Raw genomic sequence first — 21,515 nt, 5'->3', positions numbered from 1 at the left:
CTTGTGGTCCAGCAAAGCTGGAGTCAGGTTATGTGGCTTCTTCTGGGGCTGCTGTTGTGTCTCTGGTCAGTGGCCCTGTTGGCAGGTACATGGATGAGTGTTGCTTCCTCTGGGTGCTGAGGTGGGCAGGATTGCTTCCCTAGTGTAGTAGAGTGAGACTGAGCCTAGGTTGCAGGGTGCACTAGAATCTGCACTCATACTCATGTCCACAGTTGACAGTCCTGTTGTCAGGGATGCCAAATGGTGTGACTCCTTCTGGATGTCTGGGCAGACAGGACTGCCCAGGACCATGGTGGTGCAGGGTTGGTGCCACATCAGGGAGCAGTTTCTGAGTCAGTTCTGTCTGAAGTTGGCAGGCATGTTGCTGGGGGCACACTGTTTCTGTGGGAGAATGAGGGTTGGGGACCCTCCTTTTTTTATCATCTCACTGATGTCAGATATGAATACAGAATTAGCATGATGATAGAATTAAAATCAATTAATATCACTCTTTATGGTTCTTTATGATTTCTGTTTCAGAAGAAAAGTCTGTAGTAGGAACTCTTTGGCAAATTCACTGTTTTATAAATTTCCATTCAGAACTCATTCTCTCCCAGGTTTGTTGACAAATACCAAGTTTTCAAGAGAAATGTCTAAGACTATTCCTTCTCTCTCCTGTGACTTTCTGAGCTTACTTAAGAGAACAGACTCATCTTTTTTCCCATTTAGGTAATCTAAGAAATTCTTGGAATATTTTGTCATCAAAAATTATCAGAAAAATAAAATTTGGTACATTAAAAGTGAATTAGTTATTATGTCAGTATTTCTTCTCTTGAGCCATTATCTGTCTACAGGTTGGCATGCACTAATGGATCCAGCCTATATGATTTTCTCTACACCACGCCACTTGAGGAGCGGCACATGGGAGAAAAAACTGATTATATTAGTAGCAGAAAGTCTCAGAAAAGCTTTCTAACTTTGTCCAGACGATAGATCTCTACACTCTCAGCCATTTTGCTCTGGTTTGATTCTGTTCTTCATGTATCTATACTCAACTTTGAGTGCCACACATTACACATTATTTTCTTGGGCTCTGTAGATCCCAGGCTCCTAAATGAGAAACTTCTCTAACCAAAATAAAATATATGTACTTGGCATTCAACCAGACAGATGATCTGTCTTGGTCCCTGTAGTTTTCTGGACCTCAGATAAGGAATTCACATTTCTAACCAACCTCAAAGTATACCTTGCTGGGATCCAGTCATTCAAAACTCACCCTGCTTCTGGGTTTCTCTTTAGAAACTTGGTCATGAAAATGCAACTCTGACACTAACTGTTAAATTCTCAGTTCGTGCTCAGCTCCTGGAAAGTTTTCACACCATTGCCTGTGGCATATTGTTTTCAATTTGCAAGCAAGGAAAATGAATGCTCACTGTATTTGTCGTTATTTTTATCTTAGGATCTGTGCGTCTGTTTGGAGGGGATAGACCCTGCTCAGGGCGTGTAGAAGTACATTCTGGAAAAGCCTGGATCCCACTATCTGATGGGAATTTCACACTCCCCACTGCCCAGGTCATCTGTGCAGAGCTGGGATGCGGCAAGGTTGCATCTGTCCTGAAACACATGCCCTTCAGAGAGTCTGATGGCCAGGTCTGGGCTGAGGAGTTCAGGTGTGAGGGGGAGGAGCCTGAGCTCCGGGTCTGCCCCAGAGTGCCCTGTCCAGGGGGCACGTGTCACCACAGTGGAGCTGCTCAGGTTGCCTGTTCAGGTGAGATGTAGATCAGGACTAACCTCCCTGCACTCTTGTTGGGGTAAGAAAATCATGAGATTTTGCTGAAATCCTGTCTTCTTCTACCAGCATACTCAGAAATCCGGCTCATGACAAACGGCTCCTCTCAGTGTGAGGGGCAGGTGGAGATGAACATTTCTGGACGATGGAGAGTGCTCTGTGCCTCCCACTGGAGTCTGGCCAATGCCAATGTTGTCTGTCGTCAGCTTGGCTGTGGAGTTGCCATCTCCACCCCCAGAGGACCACACTTGGTGGGCAGAGATGACCAGATCTCAACAGTCCGATTTCACTGTTTGGGGGCTGAGTCTTTCCTGTGGAGTTGCCCTGTGACTTCCCTGGGTGGTTCTGACTGTTCTCATGGCAACACGGCTTCTGTGATCTGCTCAGGTAAGAGAGAGGGAAGGGCTGTTGGTACTCAGGATGCTCCTGGAGTGATATGTCTCCAAGGGCAGGGAGGGAGGGAAAACTGACTTCAAACGTTAGATATTTCATGACGAAATATGGGTTTTGTCATTATTCATTCATGTTTCAGATCAGGGCAAGAAGCATAAAGGAGAATACATATTTTAAGTAAACATAGCTATATAACTATAATCATAGTGAACAATATATAATCAAAAAGGGTATACCTCAGTCAGGGATTTTTCCTCACTGAACCATGTGAGAATTTCTATGCCCATCAGTTTCCTTTACCCGATAACCTCAGCATGTATTTCTTAAGACATCATTCAAAATCAGGAAATTTCAATTGCACACATTATTAACAATTTTGAAATACATCTGAACTTGAAATTGTTTTGTTTTGAAGTTATAGTAGAAAGGTTTAACTACAAATTCAGTATTTTTAATAAATCAGAATTATTCAGATTTTCTATTCATCCATATGTCATTTCAAATGGAACTATTCAAAGAATTTCTCTACTTCAGCTAATTGTGTAAAAGTCTTGGCAAAGAGGGAGTGATGTCAGCATCATGGTGGTTTGCTTCCTTCCTATTTGCTTCTCTTTTTAACAATTAATTAACCATACATCCATGATTAAAAGTGCCTCTGTGAAAGTTGTGGGATCCATAACTTATATCAAAGGACCAGGAAGATGGTCACTCACCTGGGCATCCAGTAATAGGCGGGTAGACAGTGGTACAGACTGGAGCCAGCAGGAGCTAGTGAAGCTGTCCCAGCCCCCTGGGCCATGGTCAGGGAAAACATGGAGAAACATGGTGAGTGCTCATTTGGTCAGATACCTATAGAAATTGTTAGAAGTTCAAGATTCCTGAAGGGAGAGTTCATTACTCTGTTGGAGCCAAAAAAGTTAAGTTTGAATTATTGGGGAGGATTAAAGGATTTTGCCAGTGCTGCTCCTTACCCCAAGGTGACACAGCATAAATTTGAACTAGCTGGTGGGGCCTCTCTCATGGGCGAAAAGGAAAGCAATGAGCTAGTGCCCACTTGATATTGCTGGGGAAACCAATTTCTTTCCAGAAGCACCCAGAGTTCTAGGGCTGAACCTCCATGACTGAGGCGAGAGAGGAAATATGAAAGATCATTAAAAATGTCAAAGAGTGTAAAAGGGATGCAATTCCTGCGACTACACTCAGGGCTTCAGCAGGAAGCCCATCCATAAGCCTCTAGGAGAATGTCACCCGAAGATCTCTCTCCCTGGGCCTGTAGGTACTCCAAGTCCCTGAGGGTACTAAATCTTTAGAAAATCATCTTTACTACCACCCTTCTGACAGCTGCTTTTGTGTGTTTCCAAGTGTGGAGATGAAAGCAAACTCCAGTAAATGGAGTGATCTTAAAAAACAGACTAGGGTCTATGGGCAGGGAGGTAACCACAGGCTTGAGCTGTAGCTCAACATTCTGCAAAACAGAAGAGAGCTTTTCAGCAGCCTGTTGAGTTTTACGGACCAAAGAAGACATAAAAGCTTAAGATATTTTCTATAAGATGAAGCAAGGAATGTAGAGTGAGTCTATATAAGGTCAGGGAAGAGTATATACCACCTGAAGGTAATCAGTAAAAATTTAATGTGGTGTCAGCTACATCTAAGGCAAAAGCAGCAAAGCAAAATTTCAAGGAACTTGAAGAATTAAAGAAAGTAGTCATCACCAAAGAGTAACAGTAACTTTTCAAAACTGACAAAGACACATGTCAATGACATGGATCTTTGCAATCTAGCTTATAAAGAACCCAATTCAGCTGTTTTGAGGAAACTGAATGAGCTGTAAGAAAAGACAGAAAGGCAATTCAATGAAATAAGGGAAACAATAGATGAAAAAACAAGAAGTTTAATAAAGAGAAGTTATAAAAAGAACCAAACAGAAATTCTGGTGCTGAAGAGTTTAATGAATGAAATGGGGAAAAATGCAGCAAAGAGCATCTACGACAGAGTAGATCAAGTTAAAGATAGAATCAGTGGTTAAAAATGAGTAAAAAGGGAAGAATATATCCTATGTGACTTATGGGTCTATGCTAACATAAAAATGTCTAGGAGAAGAGAGGGAGAGGGTGGGGGAAATTGTATTTAAATGAATAATAGCTGTGAATTTTTCTAACTTGGGCAGAGGCTTGAAAATTCAAACTGATAAGACTAATAGGAAACCTTATAATCCTAATGCAAAAGACCTTTTCTCAGAAACATAATTCAACTGTAAAAACCAAAGACAAAGAATCATAAAAGTAGCAGAAAAAATATTGAATAAAGTGAAATAACTAAATGATTATTTAGCATACTGTTTAAAATTTGAAACTCTGCTGGTCACATGCAGGACCAGCTAGTTCACATTGCTTAGGGTTGATGTGATTGCTTAGATTGATGACTAACATATAGTTCATCCATGTACACAGACTGTCTTCACTAATGACCAATGAAGCATAAACCAAAATAAGTGGTACTTCTTTATACTAGCAAAATCTAGGGGGAAATTGGGAAAATTCCATTTATTATAGTATAAAAACTATTAAATATGTAGGAAGAAACTTAAAATATCTAAAGGGCTTACATTGAAAGTCACAGAGCATCTAAAAAAATAAAAATGTATACTATGTTCATGGATTAGAAAACTTAATAGGCTGTCAATTCTCTTCAATTAATATACAAAATAAATCTAATCCTAATAAAAAGCCAAGCAATATTTTTGTAGAACTTTACAAGCAAATTCTAAATATTTATTTAAATGTGAAAGAAGTGAAATGGACAAAACAATTTTGAAAAATAAGGGCCAAAAAGAACTTCAAGTTTCCTACTGCATATCCACAGCAACATGGCCATTGAATAAGAATAGCTAAATAGATCAACAGAACACAATAAAGTTTAGTAACAGACCCAAACCCATGTATGTGTTGAAATTGTACAAAGGCATAGAGATATTTCAAAGGGGAAAACATATTCTCTTCAAAAATGATCTGCTAATTGAATATCTTCATGGGAGGCGGGGATGAACCATGATCCTGATTTCACATCATAAGCACCATTCCCCCCAACCTCACCCTGAAGAAAAATCCCAGTCCATCAGGGTAGCTCAAATAAATGGTTATTCCCATATAAAATTTAATTATAAAACTGGTAGAAGAAAACATAAGAAAAATTATTATGATTGTGGAGTAGGCAAACATTTCCTAAGTCAGATAAGACATTAACCATTAAAAAATGAGATGTGATTTTCTTTTTTTTTTTTTAATTATAAAATGTCTTTATTTCAATGACATAGTAACACTTCCGTTTGCCTCAAGTTTTGTTGAGGTTTTTGATCTTTTTTGCACTCAATTATACCTTGTAACAATAATACGAAGTCATGTAAAAAATGAGATGTGATTTTCATTAAAATTAAAACTTTTTGATTTTTGAAAAAAAATTAAGAAAATAAAATGGCATTCAACTGATAGGGAAAAATTAATTGCAATACATAGTGAAGAGGAACTAAAAAGCTTCTTGATCAAAGTGAAAGAGGAGAGTGAAAAAGTTGGCTTAAAGCTCAACATTCAGAAAACGAAGATCATGGCATCTGGTCCCATCACGTCATGGCAAATAGATGGGGAAACAGTGGAGACAGTGTCAGACTTTATTTTCTGGGGCTCCAAAATCACTGTAGATGGTGATTGCAGCCATGAAATTAAAAGACGCTTACTCCTTGGAAGGAAAGTTATGACCAACCTAGATAGCATATTCAAAAGCAGAAACATTACTTTGCCAACAGAGGTCCGTCTAGTCAAGGCTATGGTTTTTCCAGTAGTCATGTATGGATGTGAGAGTTGGACGGTGAAGAAAGCTGAGCACTGAAGAACTGATGCTTTTGAACTGTGGTGTTGGAGAAGACTCTTGAGAGTCCCTTGGACTGCAAGGAGATCCAACCAGTCCATTCTAAAGGAGATCAGTCCTGGGTGTTCTTTGGAAGGAATGATGCTTAAGCTGAAACTCCAGTACTTTGGCCACCTCATGTGAAGAGTTGACTCATTGGAAAAGACTCTGATGCTGGGAGGGATTGGGGGCAGGAGGAGAAGGGGACGACAGAGGATGAGATGGCTGGATGGCATCACTGACTCGATGGCCATGAGTTTGAGTGAGCTCCGGGAGTTGGTGTTGGACAGGGAGGCCTGACATGCTGCAGTTCATGGGGTTGCAAAGAGTCGGACACAACTGAGTGACTGAACTGAACTGATATCTAACAAAGGACTTGTAACAACAATAAGTGAAAAATTTATAACAGAAAAATAAGTAAAGAACTATCCAGTTTAAACATGGGCAAGATATTAAGAAAGACACTTTCCCAAAGATGATATATAAATGGCCAATAAGTAAATGAGAAGATACCAAATATCATTAGCTATTAAAGAAATTCAAATTAAAGTATGAGATATAAATTCACAAATTAGACTGGCTAGAATTAAGGAGACTGACAATTCCAAGTATGGAGAAGGTTATTGATCCACTAGAAATACATTGCTTATGATAAAGTAAGAGAAAACAGCTCTTAGCAACTCTATGTTACCCAAAATTTCTGTTACCCAAGAGGGATGAAAAGATATGTCCACAAAAATTTAGGCAGAAAAGTCAGACATGTTTATTTAAAGAGTAAGAAAGTACAAGCCACTCTAATTTTCTTTTTTTTTTTTAATTTTATTTTATTTTTAAACTTTACAATATTGTATTAGTTTTGCCAAATATCAAAATGAATTTGCCACAGGTATACCTGTGTTCCCCATCCTGGACCCTCTTCCCTCCTCCCTCCCCATACCCTCCCTCTGGGTCGTCCCAGTGCACCAGCCCCAAGCATCCAGGATAGTGCATCAAACCTGGACTGGCGACTTGTGTCATACATGATATTATACATGTTTCAATGCCATTCTCCCAAATCTCCCCACCCTCTCCCTCTCCCGCAGAGTCCATAAGACTGTTCTATACATCAGTGTCTCTTTTGCTGTCTCGTACACAGGGTTATTGTTACCATCTTTCTAAATTCCATATGTATGCGTTAGTATACTGTATTGGTGTTTTTCTTTCTGGCTTACTTCACTCTGTATAATAGGCTCCAGTTTCATCCACCTCATTAGAACTGATTCAAATGTATTCTTCTTAATGGCTGAGTAATACTCCATTGTGTATATGTACCACAGCTTTCTTATCCATTCATCTGCTGATGGGCATCTAGGTTGCTTCCATGTTCTAATTTTCTTTAATGAAAGAAAGGAAAATTTTCTTTGGCATAGTCAAACAATGTAAGACTTTAACAATAGAAAGAATAAGCTACTCATAAATCCAACTACACAGAAAATCTCAAAGCATGCTAAATGAAAGAAGCCATCTAAAAGGGATTCCATATTGTATGATTTTATTAAATTCTTAAAAAATTCAACTAATCTATTATGATAAAAGATAGATCAGTATTTGCCTGGATCTGGGTTTGTGGGGCTTTTATTGGTTGCAAGAGGCACATAGGAACTTTGCAAATAATCCTATATATTCTGAATTTTAACTGTGGTAATGGTTATGCTGGCATAGGCAATTGTGAAACTTATGAAAACATACTCAAAATATGTGTATTTTAATGCATGAAAATTATACCTCACTACAGAAGGTTTTGGAGAAGGAAATGGCAACCCACTCCAGTATTCTTGCCTGGGAAATTCCATGGATAGAGGAGACTGATGGGCTACAGCCCTTGAGGCTGCAAAAGAGTGAAACATGACTTAGCCACAAAACAAATAACAGGAGATTTTACTATTTGTCTTTTGTTTTTAGCTTAATTCCATTTTAGTAAAACACACACACACACACACACACACACACACACACACAAACATATTTTTAAATATTTTACCCTTTGAAAAATTTTTGGATCTCACTTTTTGTATAATGTATGATCAGCCTTGGAAAATGACCTGTAAGTGCTTAGAATAAGGTGTATTCTCTAGTTTTGAGAGGTATGTTTGTTAAATCACCCCACTCAAATATTCTAAATATTTAGTGACTGGCTTTGCTTGTTTTGCTCTATAGTTACTGAGACTGAAAAAAGGTGTTTCCGTTTACTGTTGCCAGGTAACAAAGTACTTCAAAATCTAGTCACTTACAGCAACCATTTTATTTTGCATAAATATCAACATATATTTTTCTTTCAGCCCCAATTGTATTTCCTCACTTCCTTTCAATCCTCATTGACAGCATTGCCCAAGCCCATCAGGCTTCTGCTAATAACCTCCTTCACCCCTTCTAGCTTCTGCCTGTTACTTTATTCCAAAAGCAATGCCATGTGTTTTAGGTGGCATCCCAAATTTGGGCCATTATGGATAAAGATGCTATACATATGCATATACAGGTTGTTCTGAAAACAAACACTTCAGTTGTCTTCAGTAAATACTTAAGCTAAGCTAAGTCGCTTCAGTCGTGCCCGACTCTGTGTGACCCCATAGACGGCAACCCACCAGGCTCCGCCGTCCCTGGGATTCTCCAGGCAAGAAGACTGGAGTGGGTTGCCATTTCCTTCTACAATGCAGGAAAGTGAAAAGTGAAAGTGAAGCCACTCAGTCGTGTCTGACTCTTTGCGACCCCATGAACTGCAGCCTACCAGGCTCCTCAGTCCATGGGAGTTTCCAGGCAAGAGTACTGGAGTAGGGTGCCATTGCCTTCTCCAGTAAATACTTAGTAGTGTGGTAATTATAAGTGTTTGATTACTATTGCTGCATAACCAAATTTCCAACAAAACTTACCATCCTAAAACCCCGTTTTACTTTTGCTCACGTTTTCCTCGAGTTTGGGAAGGAATTTGGGAAGTGCTCTGATTTGTATTGTCTTGGAGTCTCATCAGGTTGTAGTCCAGTATCAGCTGGGGCTGACATCATCTGAGGACACAACTGGGCTGGGGATCCAGGATGGTTCATGAGGACAAGCCTGGCAACTGGAAGGTCAGCTGGGTTGAACTGAGTGACCAGATACCTGCATATGACCGTCTCCACAGGATGAGAGTCTCAACAGAGCAGACTTGCCCTAAAAGCAAAAGTCCTCAGTGATTTCACAAGAGGCTGCATGCGTTTTCAGACCTAGTGCTGAAAGTCAAGCAACTTTACCTTAATTCCCTTCTGTTACTACAGAGTCGGGCATGACTGGGACGGCTTGGCATGCAGGCATGCATTGGAGAAGGAAATGGAAGCCCACTCCAGTATTCTTGCCTGGAGAATCCCAGGGACAGAGGGGCCTGGTGGGCTGCCGTCAGACACGACTGAAGTGACTTAGCAGCAGCAGCAGCATTATTACTTACTAGGAATTCACAAAGGTCAGCAGAACTTCAAGGGAAGGAGACACATTCACTTCTCAGTGAATGTAACAGCAAAGATTATGTGCTGCTGTTCAGTCGCTCAGTCGTGTCCAATTCTTTTCTATCCCCTGGACTGCAGCACGCCAGGCTTCTCTATCCTTCACTATTTCCCGGTAACTCATGTCCCTCTGATCGTTGCTATTTCTGCAGGAAACCAGACCCAGGTGCTGCCCCAGTGCAGCGACTCCCTTTCTGAACCAACAGGCTCTGCAGCCTCAGAGGACAGCGCCCCCTACTGCTCAGGTGAGGGTCCTACAGGACAGAAGACGCTTCTCATCCGCAGCCCCCCACCACTCCCACCCCTGCCTGGGTCACTGCCCCATTGTCCAATTTCTCTCTCCTCAGACAGCAGACAGCTCCGCCTGGTAGACGGGGGCGGTCCCTGCGCCGGAAGAGTGGAGATCCTTGACCAGGGCTCCTGGGGCACCATCTGTGATGACGGCTGGGACCTGGACGATGCCCACGTGGTGTGCAGGCAGCTGGGCTGTGGACAAGCCCTCAATGCCACGACGTCTGCTCACTTTGGGGCAGGATCAGGACCCATCTGGCTGGACGATCTGAACTGCACAGGAAAGGAGTCTCACGTGTGGAAGTGCCCTTCCCGGGGCTGGGGGCGGCACGACTGCAGACACAAGCAGGACGCGGGGGTCATCTGCTCAGGTGTGGGCTGCACACTGTCTGCAGGCAGGGGGAGGGGTGGGGCCCTGGAAAACAGGAGTCTGAGTCCTGAGGGATAGATGCTGAAAGGACCAGAGAAGAAGGCTTCCTCCCATGGAGCTTGTGTTTCCAGCAGACGTGAAGACTAAGTGCTTCTACTTCCTTTTGAAGCAGCTGAGAGTCTGGTCCTTTGTTCTCAGCAGTGTTTCCTGGTAGAGCCATTTCTTACGGTTTCCACATGAAAGCAGGGCTCTCCTTCACTTCCCTGTGGTAGTACAGTCTGGTGATCCTGTTGACGTTGTAATGAAAGCACAGATTTACTCTGTTCAGTTCTATACCCTAGGAGTCTGACAAGGGTCTCCGTAGACCAACACCCCAGTGTCCACAGGGCTGCGTTCTTCCTGGAGGCCCTGGGGAGAACTCATTTGCCAGTTTTTTCTGGTTCCTATGTGGCCTTATTCCTTGGCTTGGAGCCCATCTTCTTCTTCAGACAACATTCCCTCCCCTGACCATTCCTCAGTGTCTCATCTTCCTCTAACCACACTCAGGAAGAGTATTCCAATTTTAGGGATAATTAGATTGGGTTTATATGGGTAATTCATAATATTGCAGGTTAGTTTCACCATCCCAAGCTCCTAAGTTTCTTGTCTTAATAATGTCTATAAAATCCCTTTTGAAATATAAGGCAACATTCACAGGATTGAAAGACTGGAACATAGACATTTGTGGGTTCACTGTTCTGCCTGTTTCTCCACCACCCACATCCCTTTCATATGCTCTTTTACAGGTTTTATCAGGAAACAAGGCTCAGGGCCCTTCCCTGCAGGTGCCTATGTTGGTCTTTCTCTCTGTTCGTATTCACTACATCATTGTGGCAGAAATAGAAAGACAGACATTAATGGACAAAGTCAAGTAAAAGGGAGACAGATTTCAGTCTTGTCACCTAGTGGGTATCTCCTCAGCTGGGTCAGGGGTGAGTGTTCACGATTTCTGGGAAAGAGCAAACCCCAGAGCACTGAGAGGAATGCTCACTGTGTCCTGTCTCCTCTCCTTTCAACCTTAGAGTTCCTGGCCCTCAGGATGGTGAGTGAGGACCAGCAGTGTGCTGGGTGGCTGGAAGTTTTCTACAATGGGACCTGGGGCAGTGTCTGCCGCAACCCCATGGAAGACATCACTGTGTCCGTGATCTGCAGACAGCTTGGCTGTGGGGAGAGTGGAACCCTCAACACTATTGTTGGTCTCAGAGAAGGTTCTAGACCCCAGTGGTTAGATGGAATTCGGTGTCGGAACACTGATACCTCTCTCTGGCAGTGTCCTTCTGACCCTTGGAATTACACTTCCTGCTCTCCCAAGGAGGAAGCCTATATCTCGTGTGAAGGTGACTTGCTGTCTGTTTCTCTGTGTCTGTCCCAACCCTGTAGGATGTCAGTAGTGAGATTTTATATTTTAAAATATCTAAGTGATGAATTAAAGTTGGGTCCACAAAATGACGTTAGGATGGAGCTAATTTAATCCACATTTCAACCTTGTTATTTAGAGTTTTAATTTGGATATAATTCATAGAACATTGTATTAGTTTCAGGTGTTAAATGTAAAGCTTATATATTTCTGTATATTGGTAAATGATCACCACAATAAGTCTAGTAATATCCATCACCATGTATCATTACAATTCTTTGATTATGAGGAGAATTTTTCTTACCAACTTTCAAGTATATAATACAGATTCATTGTAGTCACCATGCTGGACATTACATCTTCATGGAATTCACTTTAGAACGGCAAGTTTGTACCTTAGACTAACTCCACTTGTTTTGCGCACATCAATCCACCTCTGGCAACCACCAAACTGTTCTCTGCATCTCTGAACCCCCTTTTTTTTGTATTTAAGATTCCACATATAAATTAGATCATATGGTATTTATTTCACTTAGCATAATGCCCTCAAGGTTCATCCATGTTGCTACACATGGCAGGATTTTCTTCTTTTTGTTGGCTAGACATACATACATATCACCATTTATCCATCAGAGAAGACTTACATTGTTTGGCTATTGTAAATAATGCTGCAATGAACATTTGGTTGCACAGTTTTTTCAAGCTGGTATTTTGTTTCCTTCAGATAAATACCCAGAAGTGAAATTGATGAACCATATGACAGTTTTATTTTTAATTTTTGGAGAACATCAATACTGTTCTCCATAGGGGCTGCATCAACTCACATTCCCCCCTCCCCACCCTGCCCAGCTGTGCACAAGGTTTGCCTTCTCTCCGCGTTTTCACCAACTCCTGTTATTTCTTGTCTTTTGGATAAAAGCCATTCTAACAGATGTGAGATGTTACCCCATTATAGTTTGATTTGCATTTTTCTGATGACATAACCTTGTGCGCCTTTTCATGTACCTGTTGGCCCTCTTTATGTCTTCTTTGAAAAAAAAAAAAAAAAGTCTATTCAGGTCTTCTGCCCGTTTTTTAATCAGATTGTTTGTTGGTTTGCTTTTGCTATTGAGATGTATGAATTCTTTAAGTATTTTGGATATTAACTCTTGTTAAAAATGTAATTTGCAAATACTTTCTCCAACTCCATAAATTACCTTTTCATTTTGTGACCTTTTCCCTTTGTTGTGCAGAGGTTTTTTAGTTTTCTGTAGTTTCAATGATTATTTTTGCTCTTGTTGCTTTTATTTTGGCATCAAACCCAAAATATCCTCATTATGATTGATGTCAGGATCTTTTCATCCTAATTTTTCTTCTAGGATTTTTTAAATAATTTTAAAAATTTACTTATTTTTGGCTGTGCTGGGTCTTTGTTGCTGCATGGGCTTTTCTCTAATTGCAGTGAGCAGGGGCTACTCTTCATTGCATTGCACAGGCTTCTTATTGCAGGGGCTTGTTTTGTTGAGGAGAACAGGCTGGAGGGCACCGAGCTTTAGTAGTTGTGGCACGTGGGCTCGATAGTTGCTGTTCCCGGGCTCTAAAGCACAGGCTCAACAGTTCTGGCGAATGGGCTGAGTTGCTCCGTGGCATCTGGGATCTTCCTGGATCAAGGATCACACTTGAGTCTCCTGCATTGGTTGGTGGATTCTTTACCACAGCCACAAGGGAAGTCCCTCTTCTAGGATTTTTATGGCTTCAGGACTTATGATCAAAGTCTTTAATCCATTTTGAGTTAATTTTGGGAATGGTGTAAGAGTTTTTCAGTTTCATTCTTTTGCATGTAACCGTCCAGCTTTCACAACACCATTTTTGAAGAGACAGTCCTTTCCCGATGCTATAATCTCTACTTTTTTGTCATAAATTAATTGACCACATATATTTGGATTTATTTCTGGGATCTCTATTCTCTTCCAGTGATTTTTGTGTCCATTTTTTATAGCAATACCATACTGTTTGATTAATACATCTTTGTAATATAGTTTGAAATCAGGAAGCACGACCCTTCTGTCATTCTGTCTCAAGATTTCTTTGGCTCTTCACTTTTTTTTTGTGGTTCCACACAAATTTCAGAATTCTTTGTTCCATATTTGTGAAAATTTTCATTGAAATTTGGATAAGGATGGTAGTGAATCTGTAGGTTGCTTTGTGTAGTGTGATCATTTTAACAATATTAGGTCTTCCAATCCATGAGCACAGAATATCTTTCAATTTATTTGTGCCTTCTTTAATATCTTTCAAAATGTCTTAAAGTTTTCAATAGTGTCTCAGTTTTGACTCTTCCTTTCAGATTTGGATGTTCGTATTTTCTTTTGCTTGCTTGATGATTCTGACTAGAACTACCAAAACTATGTTGAATAAAAGTGATGAGAGTAGGCATTTTTGCCTTGTGTTCGATCTCAGAAGAAAAGCTTTCAGCTTTTTACAGTTGAGTAGGATGTTTTCTGAGGGTTTGTCATATGATATTTATTTTGTTGAAGTATAATCCCTTTATATCTACTTTGTAAAGACCTTTTGTATCATAAACAGCTGTTGAATTTTGTCAAATATTTGTTCTTCATGTGTTGAAAGGGTATGATTTTTGCCTTTATCTTATTTGGTGTATCACATTGATTAACTTGTGAATATTGAACCATCCTTGCATCCTTGTTGGTCTTGGTGTTATTATTATGGTTGTTTAGTCATTAGGTTGTGTCTGATACTTTGTGATCCAATGGACTATAGCTAGCTAGGCTCCTCTGTCTTAGATTTCCCAGGCAAGAATACTGGAGTGGGTTGTCCAGTATTCTCTTCATGTATTATTGAATTTGGTTTTCTAATATTTTGTTGAGGATTTTTGCATCTATATTTATTTGGGATGTCAGCCAGTATTTTCTTTTCTTGCAGTGTCCTTGTCTGGTTTTGGTATCAGGATAATCTCGGCCTCATAAAATGGCTTTGTAAGTGTTCCTTTCATCCTTTTTGGAAGACTTTGAGAAGGCTCCAGTGCCTCATACCATTACACTGGGAATTGGAATTTCAACAAAAAATGTTGGTGGGGTGACAAATAGTCAAACCGTAGCACCTTACTTCCTTCAACATTTCTCTCTCTCTTATCCCCCACCTTCCACACACACCCCATGCAGGTATACCTTGAATGATATGTTGGGCATTGCCTGAAATCTACAAATGAGAGAATGAGATAGATTAAAGTAAATGAGATAGCTATTTCAAAAGCAGAGATTTGTCCCTTTCCTTGCCTCTGTTTCTTCATTTCTTTGTCTTTTCATTCAAAGGCCAAAGTAGTGTTAAACTATTGGACCTTTATTTATGATATTTTTTCAACAATAAAGCACCATAAAATGGGTTGTGGTGAAATCTCTAACCCTGAAAGTGAGCAATCACCTCACAGAGGCCCTGCCATCATTTTTTCAGAGGTTCTCTGCATGAAGTGGGTAGCAAGTTTGGTAGGATGATGTGGAAAGAATATACAAGTTCTCATATTTTATGACAAGAAACATTTACACTTCCATTTTCTTGTGTTTTTTGAACTTACATGTATTTCTTTCACTTACAATTCTTTTGTGTCTTTTTTTGGTTAATTTTGCTTCCTCTAAATACAAATCTTTCTTAGAAAATTTATTTGAGTCTACTGCACACATTTCTGCCTTACTAGGTAGCTATTTGTTTTTTTTTCCCCCTGATTTTTACTATATATTCCCTTTTTAAAGAGTTTTCTCTCTTTACAGCAATCTTTGCTTGACCAATGTCATACTGAATAACACATAACAGTAGCTTAGAATTGATTTAATAATTGTCCATTGAAAATTGCATAAGTGGGGCTTCCTGGGTGGTCCAGTGGTTAAAAATCCACCTGTCAATGCAGAGGACATGGATCTGATCTCCCATCCAGGAAGTAGTAAAGAACCTGCCTGCCAGTGCAGAAGATATACGAGATGCAGGTTTGATCCCTGGGTCTGGAAGATCCTCTGGAGGAGGGCATGGGAACTCACTCCACTATTCTTGCCTGGAGAATCCCATTGGGTCACAAGAGTTGGACATGACTGAAGAAACAGCACACACCAGGAAGATTTCATATGCCATGGAAAAACTAAGCCTGTGCACCACAACTAGAGAAAGCCCACGTGCAGCACCAAGACCCAGTACAGCCAAAAATAAATTTAAGAAAAACTTTTTAAAAATCGTAAAAGTGGAAATTTGAATATAAATTAATTCTTTGCTTATGTACTAATTATTTTTTATATGCACCATTATCAGAAAACATTACTATTAATTTATATTTGCTTTACTATTTTGCTGATTACCATGAATTTAAAGAAATTCTATTTCACTGAATTTTATTCGTCTACACATTCATTCAATAAATATTTATCAAGCCCCATCATGGTATTTAGAAAAGCTTCTCCATGCATTCTTGTTGAACGGTGAATGTGCAATCACCATCCTAAAAGCAGAAACACGGGGTAAATAAGATATGCAAGGTCCTTGCTCTAGTGGAACCTTCATTCAGGGGTATATATGTGTGTGTATTTGTCGTGGAATGTGGACAAGATAAACAAGTAAATACTTAAAGGTATTTCAGATAAGATATCTTCCATCATCGTTTATATTTTTTCTCTAGAATGTTTAAAATTTCATTTATTTATAGGAACTCTCTACAAATTAACACCACTTACCGCTTTTCTTAAATACTTCTGAAAGTACCACATTTTTTGCATATGTCTTTAGGGTTGTGTATGTGGTGTGGTTATATGATCAAATATACTATGTTTTACTTTTATGAATTCTGCATTTAATGCAGTGTTTCAGATGCCATTTTCCATCTCAAAATAGCTTTTAATCAGATTATTTTCTTTGAGGATATAGGAGTTTTTTTTTTTTTTTTTTTTTTTTTTTTTTACAAAAAATTATTTCTTTTTTTTTTTAACTTTACAATATTGTATTGGTTTTGCCATATATCAAAATGAATCTGCCACAGGTATACATGTGTTCCCCATCCTGAACCCTCCTCCCCACTCCCTCCCCATACCATCCCTCTGGGTCGTCCCAGTGCACCAGCCCCAAGCATCATACTATTTTCTTCAAATAATTTTATAATTTGAGTAAAGAATATCTATAACCTTCAGTTCAGTTCAGTCACTCAGTTATGTCCGACTCTTTGTGACTCCATGAATTGCAGCACGCCAGGCCTCCCTCCCTGTCCATCACCAACTCCCGGAGTTCACTCAGACTCACGTCCATCAAGTCAGTGATGCCATCCAGCCATCTCATCCTCTGTCGGCCCCTCCTCCTCCTGCCCCCAATCCCTCCCAGCATCAGAGTCTTTTCCAATGAGTCAACTCTCCGCATGAGGTGGCCAAAGTACTGGAGTTTCAGCTTTAGCATCATTCCTTCCAAAGAAATCCCAGGGCTGATCTTCTTCAGAATGGACTGGTAGGATCTCCATGCAGTCCAAGGGATTCTCAAGAGTCTGCTCCAACACCACAGTTCAAAAGCATCAATTCTTCGGCCCTCAGCCTTCTTCACAGTCCAACTCTCACATCCACACATGACCACAGGAAAAACCATAGCCTTGACTAGACGAACCTCTGTTGGCAAAGTAATGTCTCTGCTTTTGAATATGCTATCTAGGTTGGTCATAGCTTTCCTTCTAAGGAGCAAGTGTCTTTTAATTTCATGGCTGCAGTCACCATTTGCAGTAATTTTGGAGCCCCCAAAAATAAAGTCTGACACTGTTTCCACTGTTTCCCCATCTATTTCCCATGAAGTGATAGGACCAGATGCCATGATCTTCGTTTTCTGAATGTTGAGCTTTAAGCCAACTTTGTCACCCTCCTCTTTCACTTTAATCAAGAGGCTCTTTAGTTCCTCTTCACTTTCTGCCATAAGGGTGGTGTCATCTGCATATCTGAGGTGATTGATATTTCTCCCGGCAATCTTGATTCCAGCTTGTTTTTCTTCCAGTCCAACGTTTCTCATGATGTACTCTGCATATAAGTTAAATAAACAGGGTGACAATATACAGCCTTGACATACTCCTTTTCCTCTTTGGAACCAGTCTGTTGTTCTATGTCCAGTTCTAACTGTTTCTTCCTGATCTGCATACAGATTTCTCAAGAGGCAGATCAGGTGGTCTGGTATTCCCATCTCTTGAAGAATTTTCCACAGTTTATTGTGATCCACACAGTCAAAGGCTTTGGCATAGTCAATAAAGCAGAAATAGATGTTTTTCTGGAACTCTCTTGATTTTTCAATGATCCAGGAGATGTTGGCAATTTGATCTCTGGTTCCTCTGCCTTTTCTAAAACCAGCTTGTACATCAGGAAGTTCATGATTCATGTATTGCTGAAGCCTGGCTTGGAGAATTTTGAGCATTACTTTACTAGCATGTGAGATGAATCTATAACCTTACTGAATCTGAATTTATTTTATTGCATGTGATGTTGTAATATCATCAACATATACAAATTACATTTTAGATACCTGATAATTTAGTTCCTCACCAAATAAATATACATTATTTCATGATTTCATGGATATGACACCAAAAGAACAGGCAAAAATAGACAATTTGCAACATATATAAGGAAATCCTAAAACTCAAGTGCAAAACAACAACAAGAAAAAAGCATAATAACCCAATTAAAAAATTAACCAGAGACTTGAATGGACATTTCTCCAAAGAACATATAGAAATAGCCAATAGGTATAGGATAATATGCTCAACATTATTTGTCATCAGGGAAATGTAAATCAAAACCATGAGATATCATTTTACACCTCTCAAAATGGCTATGATTTAAAAAAAAAAAAAAGAATAAGTGTTGGCAAGGTTGTGGAGAAATTGAATATCTTCTGAGTATTTATCGACATTAGATATGTAAATTTAATCTCAATAAAACTATGACCAAAAATTTGTATGATTTATAGTGACATTTGTTCATTCTTGGTATTGTTAACTTCATTTTCTCTTTGTTCTCGTTAGTATTGCTCAGTGGTTATCAGTTTTCAAGGAGCCATGTTTGAAAGGTTTTCCTCTGCTTTCTCTATCATGCTTACCTTGGGCTTCCCTGGTGGCTCAGCAGTAAAGAATCCACTTGCAATGCAGGAGTCTGCCTGCAATGCAGGAGACCACCTGCAACGCAGGAGACGCAGGTTCAATCTCTGGGTTAGGAAGATCCTGTGGAGAAGGAAACGGCAACCCTCTCCAATATTCTTGCCTAAAATCCCATGGACAGAGGAGCCTGGTGGCCACAGCCCATGGGGTCGCAGGAGCAGGACTTGACTTAGGGGCTAAACCACCGTCACTACCACCATGCTTACCTTCTTTTCTAAAATTAATTTTTGTTCTTTTCTTTGTTAATCCCAACTTCCGTATCCTTTAAGCTTTATTTTCTCTTCCCCTAGTTTCTTAAATAGAAGCTTACATGTTTTTTCATTTTTAGCCTTTCTTCTTTTCTAAATCTAAAGTATAAATTTCCCTTAAGCACTACTTTAGTTGCATTAGAAGAATTTAGTTATATCATATCTTTGCAATCACTATTTCACAATATTTTCTAAGGTTTAAATTTATTCCCAGACCCAGGTACTGTTTCGGAAGGGTGTTGCTTAATTTCTCCAAATAAGGATGGCTAACCGTATTTTCTTATTAATTCTTAATTTAATTACACTGTGGTCAGAGTAAATACTCTGTATAGATTCAGTTATCTGAAGGTTTTTGTCCTACCATACGGTCATTTTTGATAAATGTTCCTAGTGCAATTACAATAATGTGAATTCTTTCATTATTGGGTGCATTGCTCTTTATATGTTATTTAGCTAAATGTGTTGATTGTGGTGTTTTACATCTACTATAGTCTTCCTTCTTTTTTGTATGCCTGGTCTGCATGGTATTGAAAAAGTTTTGTTAAAGTTCCCCCAGGTTGATTGTTATTTTATCTATTTCTTCTTTTCATTCTGTCAAGTATTATTCTGTATTTCAAAGCAAAGCTATGTTTCGATATCTTCCCTGGATTCTGATATCTGTAATATCTTTATTAAGGGCGTACCACTGTATAATCATGAAAATAACTTCTTTAACTAAATTAGCACATCTTCCCTTAAAATCTCCTTTCTGTGACCTTGCTATAGCCACTGCAGCTTTCTTATAGTTAGTATTCACATGTGTGCAGGCTTGCTAAGTCGTTTCAGTCATGTCCAACTCTTTGCTAAGGACTGTAGCCAGCCAGGCTCCTCTGTCCATGGGATTCTCCAGGCAAGAATACTGGAGTGGGTTGCCATGCCCTCCTCCAGGTGATCTTCCTGACCTAGGGATTGAACTCACATCTCATATGTCTCCTACATTGGCAGTCAGGTTCTTTACCACTAGCACCACCTGGGAAGCCTAGTATTCACATAATATATACATTTTCCTCCATCATTTTACTTTTGACCTTTCTTCGCTCTCATATAAAACGTGAGTATCTTGCAGGTAGCATTTACATGAATTTTGTTGGTTTATCAGTTAGTGCTGCTGCTGCTAAGTCACTTCAGTCATGTCCGACTCTGTGCGACCCCATAGACAGCGGCCCACCAGGCTCCCCCGTCCCTGGGATTCTCCAGGCAAGAACACTGGAGTGGGTTGCCATTTCCTTCTCCTTATCAGTTAGTAGAGTGGCTTTAATTTGAAGTATCTAATCCATTGTAATTAGATTGCAAATCCAATTACTGATATTGTTGGGTTAGTATCTAACATTTCCTTTTTTTTTTTAAATTAAATTTATTTATTTTAATTAGAGGCTAATTACTTGACAATATTGTTTTTGGTTTTGCCATACATCAACATGAATCCACCACAGGTATACACGTGTTCCCAATCCTGAACCCCCCTCCCACGTCCCTCGCCATATCATCCCTCTGGGTCATCCCAATACAGTATACCATTTCCTTTTAATTGACCCATGTGCTTCATGTTCCTTTTTCTCTCCTTTTTTTCTTTCTTTGGTATTAAAAAAATTTATTCCAGATTTTCCTTTGATTTTTTGCAGCTTTACTAGATGTGGAGGTTTTCATAGACTTCTATCCATTTAAAAAATTCTTAATTATTATATCTTCAAATATTACTTCTGCTGCACTGTCTCTGTTTCTCTTCTCCTCCTATTCCCCCTCTTTTTCCTTCTCATCCTTCTCTTTTTCCTCCTCATCTCTCAACTCTAGGACTCCTCTAAGACACTAATTCTGTGTTCAGTTCTGTCTAAAATTCTTTTAAACCTATTCATTCAGTTCTTAATTCTAGATATTTTATTTTCAGTTGGCAACTGTTCCTTTGATTTTCTTATAGTTACAATTATTTGTTAACATTTTTCACCTACTGATTCTTTCCTTTCCCCTTTTCCCCTAAACACATTGTTCATAGTTAAAATCCTTATCCGCTAACTCCAGCATATCTAGCATGTGTGTCTCTGCCTTCTCTTACCTTCCTTTTTTCAATTTTTAAATTTGTCATGTCATCCATCTCTTTACATACCATGCAATTTTTAACTGAATGAGAAAAATGATGCATAAGAAAATATGATATCCCAGATATATTTTCTAACACCTGAAAGGATTCATATTCTGTTTTGTTAAGCAAGTGGGAGAAGGGGTTCAGACCACCCAGATGTCTAAATACTAGCTAGGGTTGAGCAGTAACAAGTCTGGGTTGCAGTATTTGTAGTACTCAGTCTACCTCTGATTTCTCTGCCCCTGTGTTATGGGCTTTTAGAGTTTATAATTGAAAACCTGAATGTTTTGGTAGCTCAGCAGTCAGGAGGATGAGGGAATATCCACTCTGTTTCCAAGGTGTTTGACACAGTTCTTTGGCCTCCTGCCATT

At 39.6% G+C, this 21,515-nt stretch overlaps 1 protein-coding gene across 1 annotated transcript in view; it reads left to right on the top strand.

Annotated features, from left to right (window-relative positions):
• Nucleotides 1-21,515, top strand: part of LOC129644136 (antigen WC1.1-like) — a 69,128-nt gene that overhangs the window by 28,798 nt on the left and 18,815 nt on the right. Inside the window, exons 3-7 of the mRNA XM_055569569.1 lie at nt 1,439-1,747; nt 1,838-2,155; nt 9,723-9,815; nt 9,918-10,232; nt 11,293-11,607. Coding sequence (XP_055425544.1) covers nt 1,439-1,747; nt 1,838-2,155; nt 9,723-9,815; nt 9,918-10,232; nt 11,293-11,607 — 1,350 coding nt within the window. The remainder of the gene's footprint in view (nt 1-1,438; nt 1,748-1,837; nt 2,156-9,722; nt 9,816-9,917; nt 10,233-11,292; nt 11,608-21,515) is intronic.

Source organism: Bubalus kerabau, chromosome 1 (assembly GCF_029407905.1).
Source record: "Bubalus kerabau isolate K-KA32 ecotype Philippines breed swamp buffalo chromosome 1, PCC_UOA_SB_1v2, whole genome shotgun sequence".
Lineage (NCBI taxonomy): Eukaryota > Metazoa > Chordata > Mammalia > Artiodactyla > Bovidae > Bubalus > Bubalus kerabau.
This window is presented reverse-complemented; position numbering and strand designations above follow the sequence as displayed.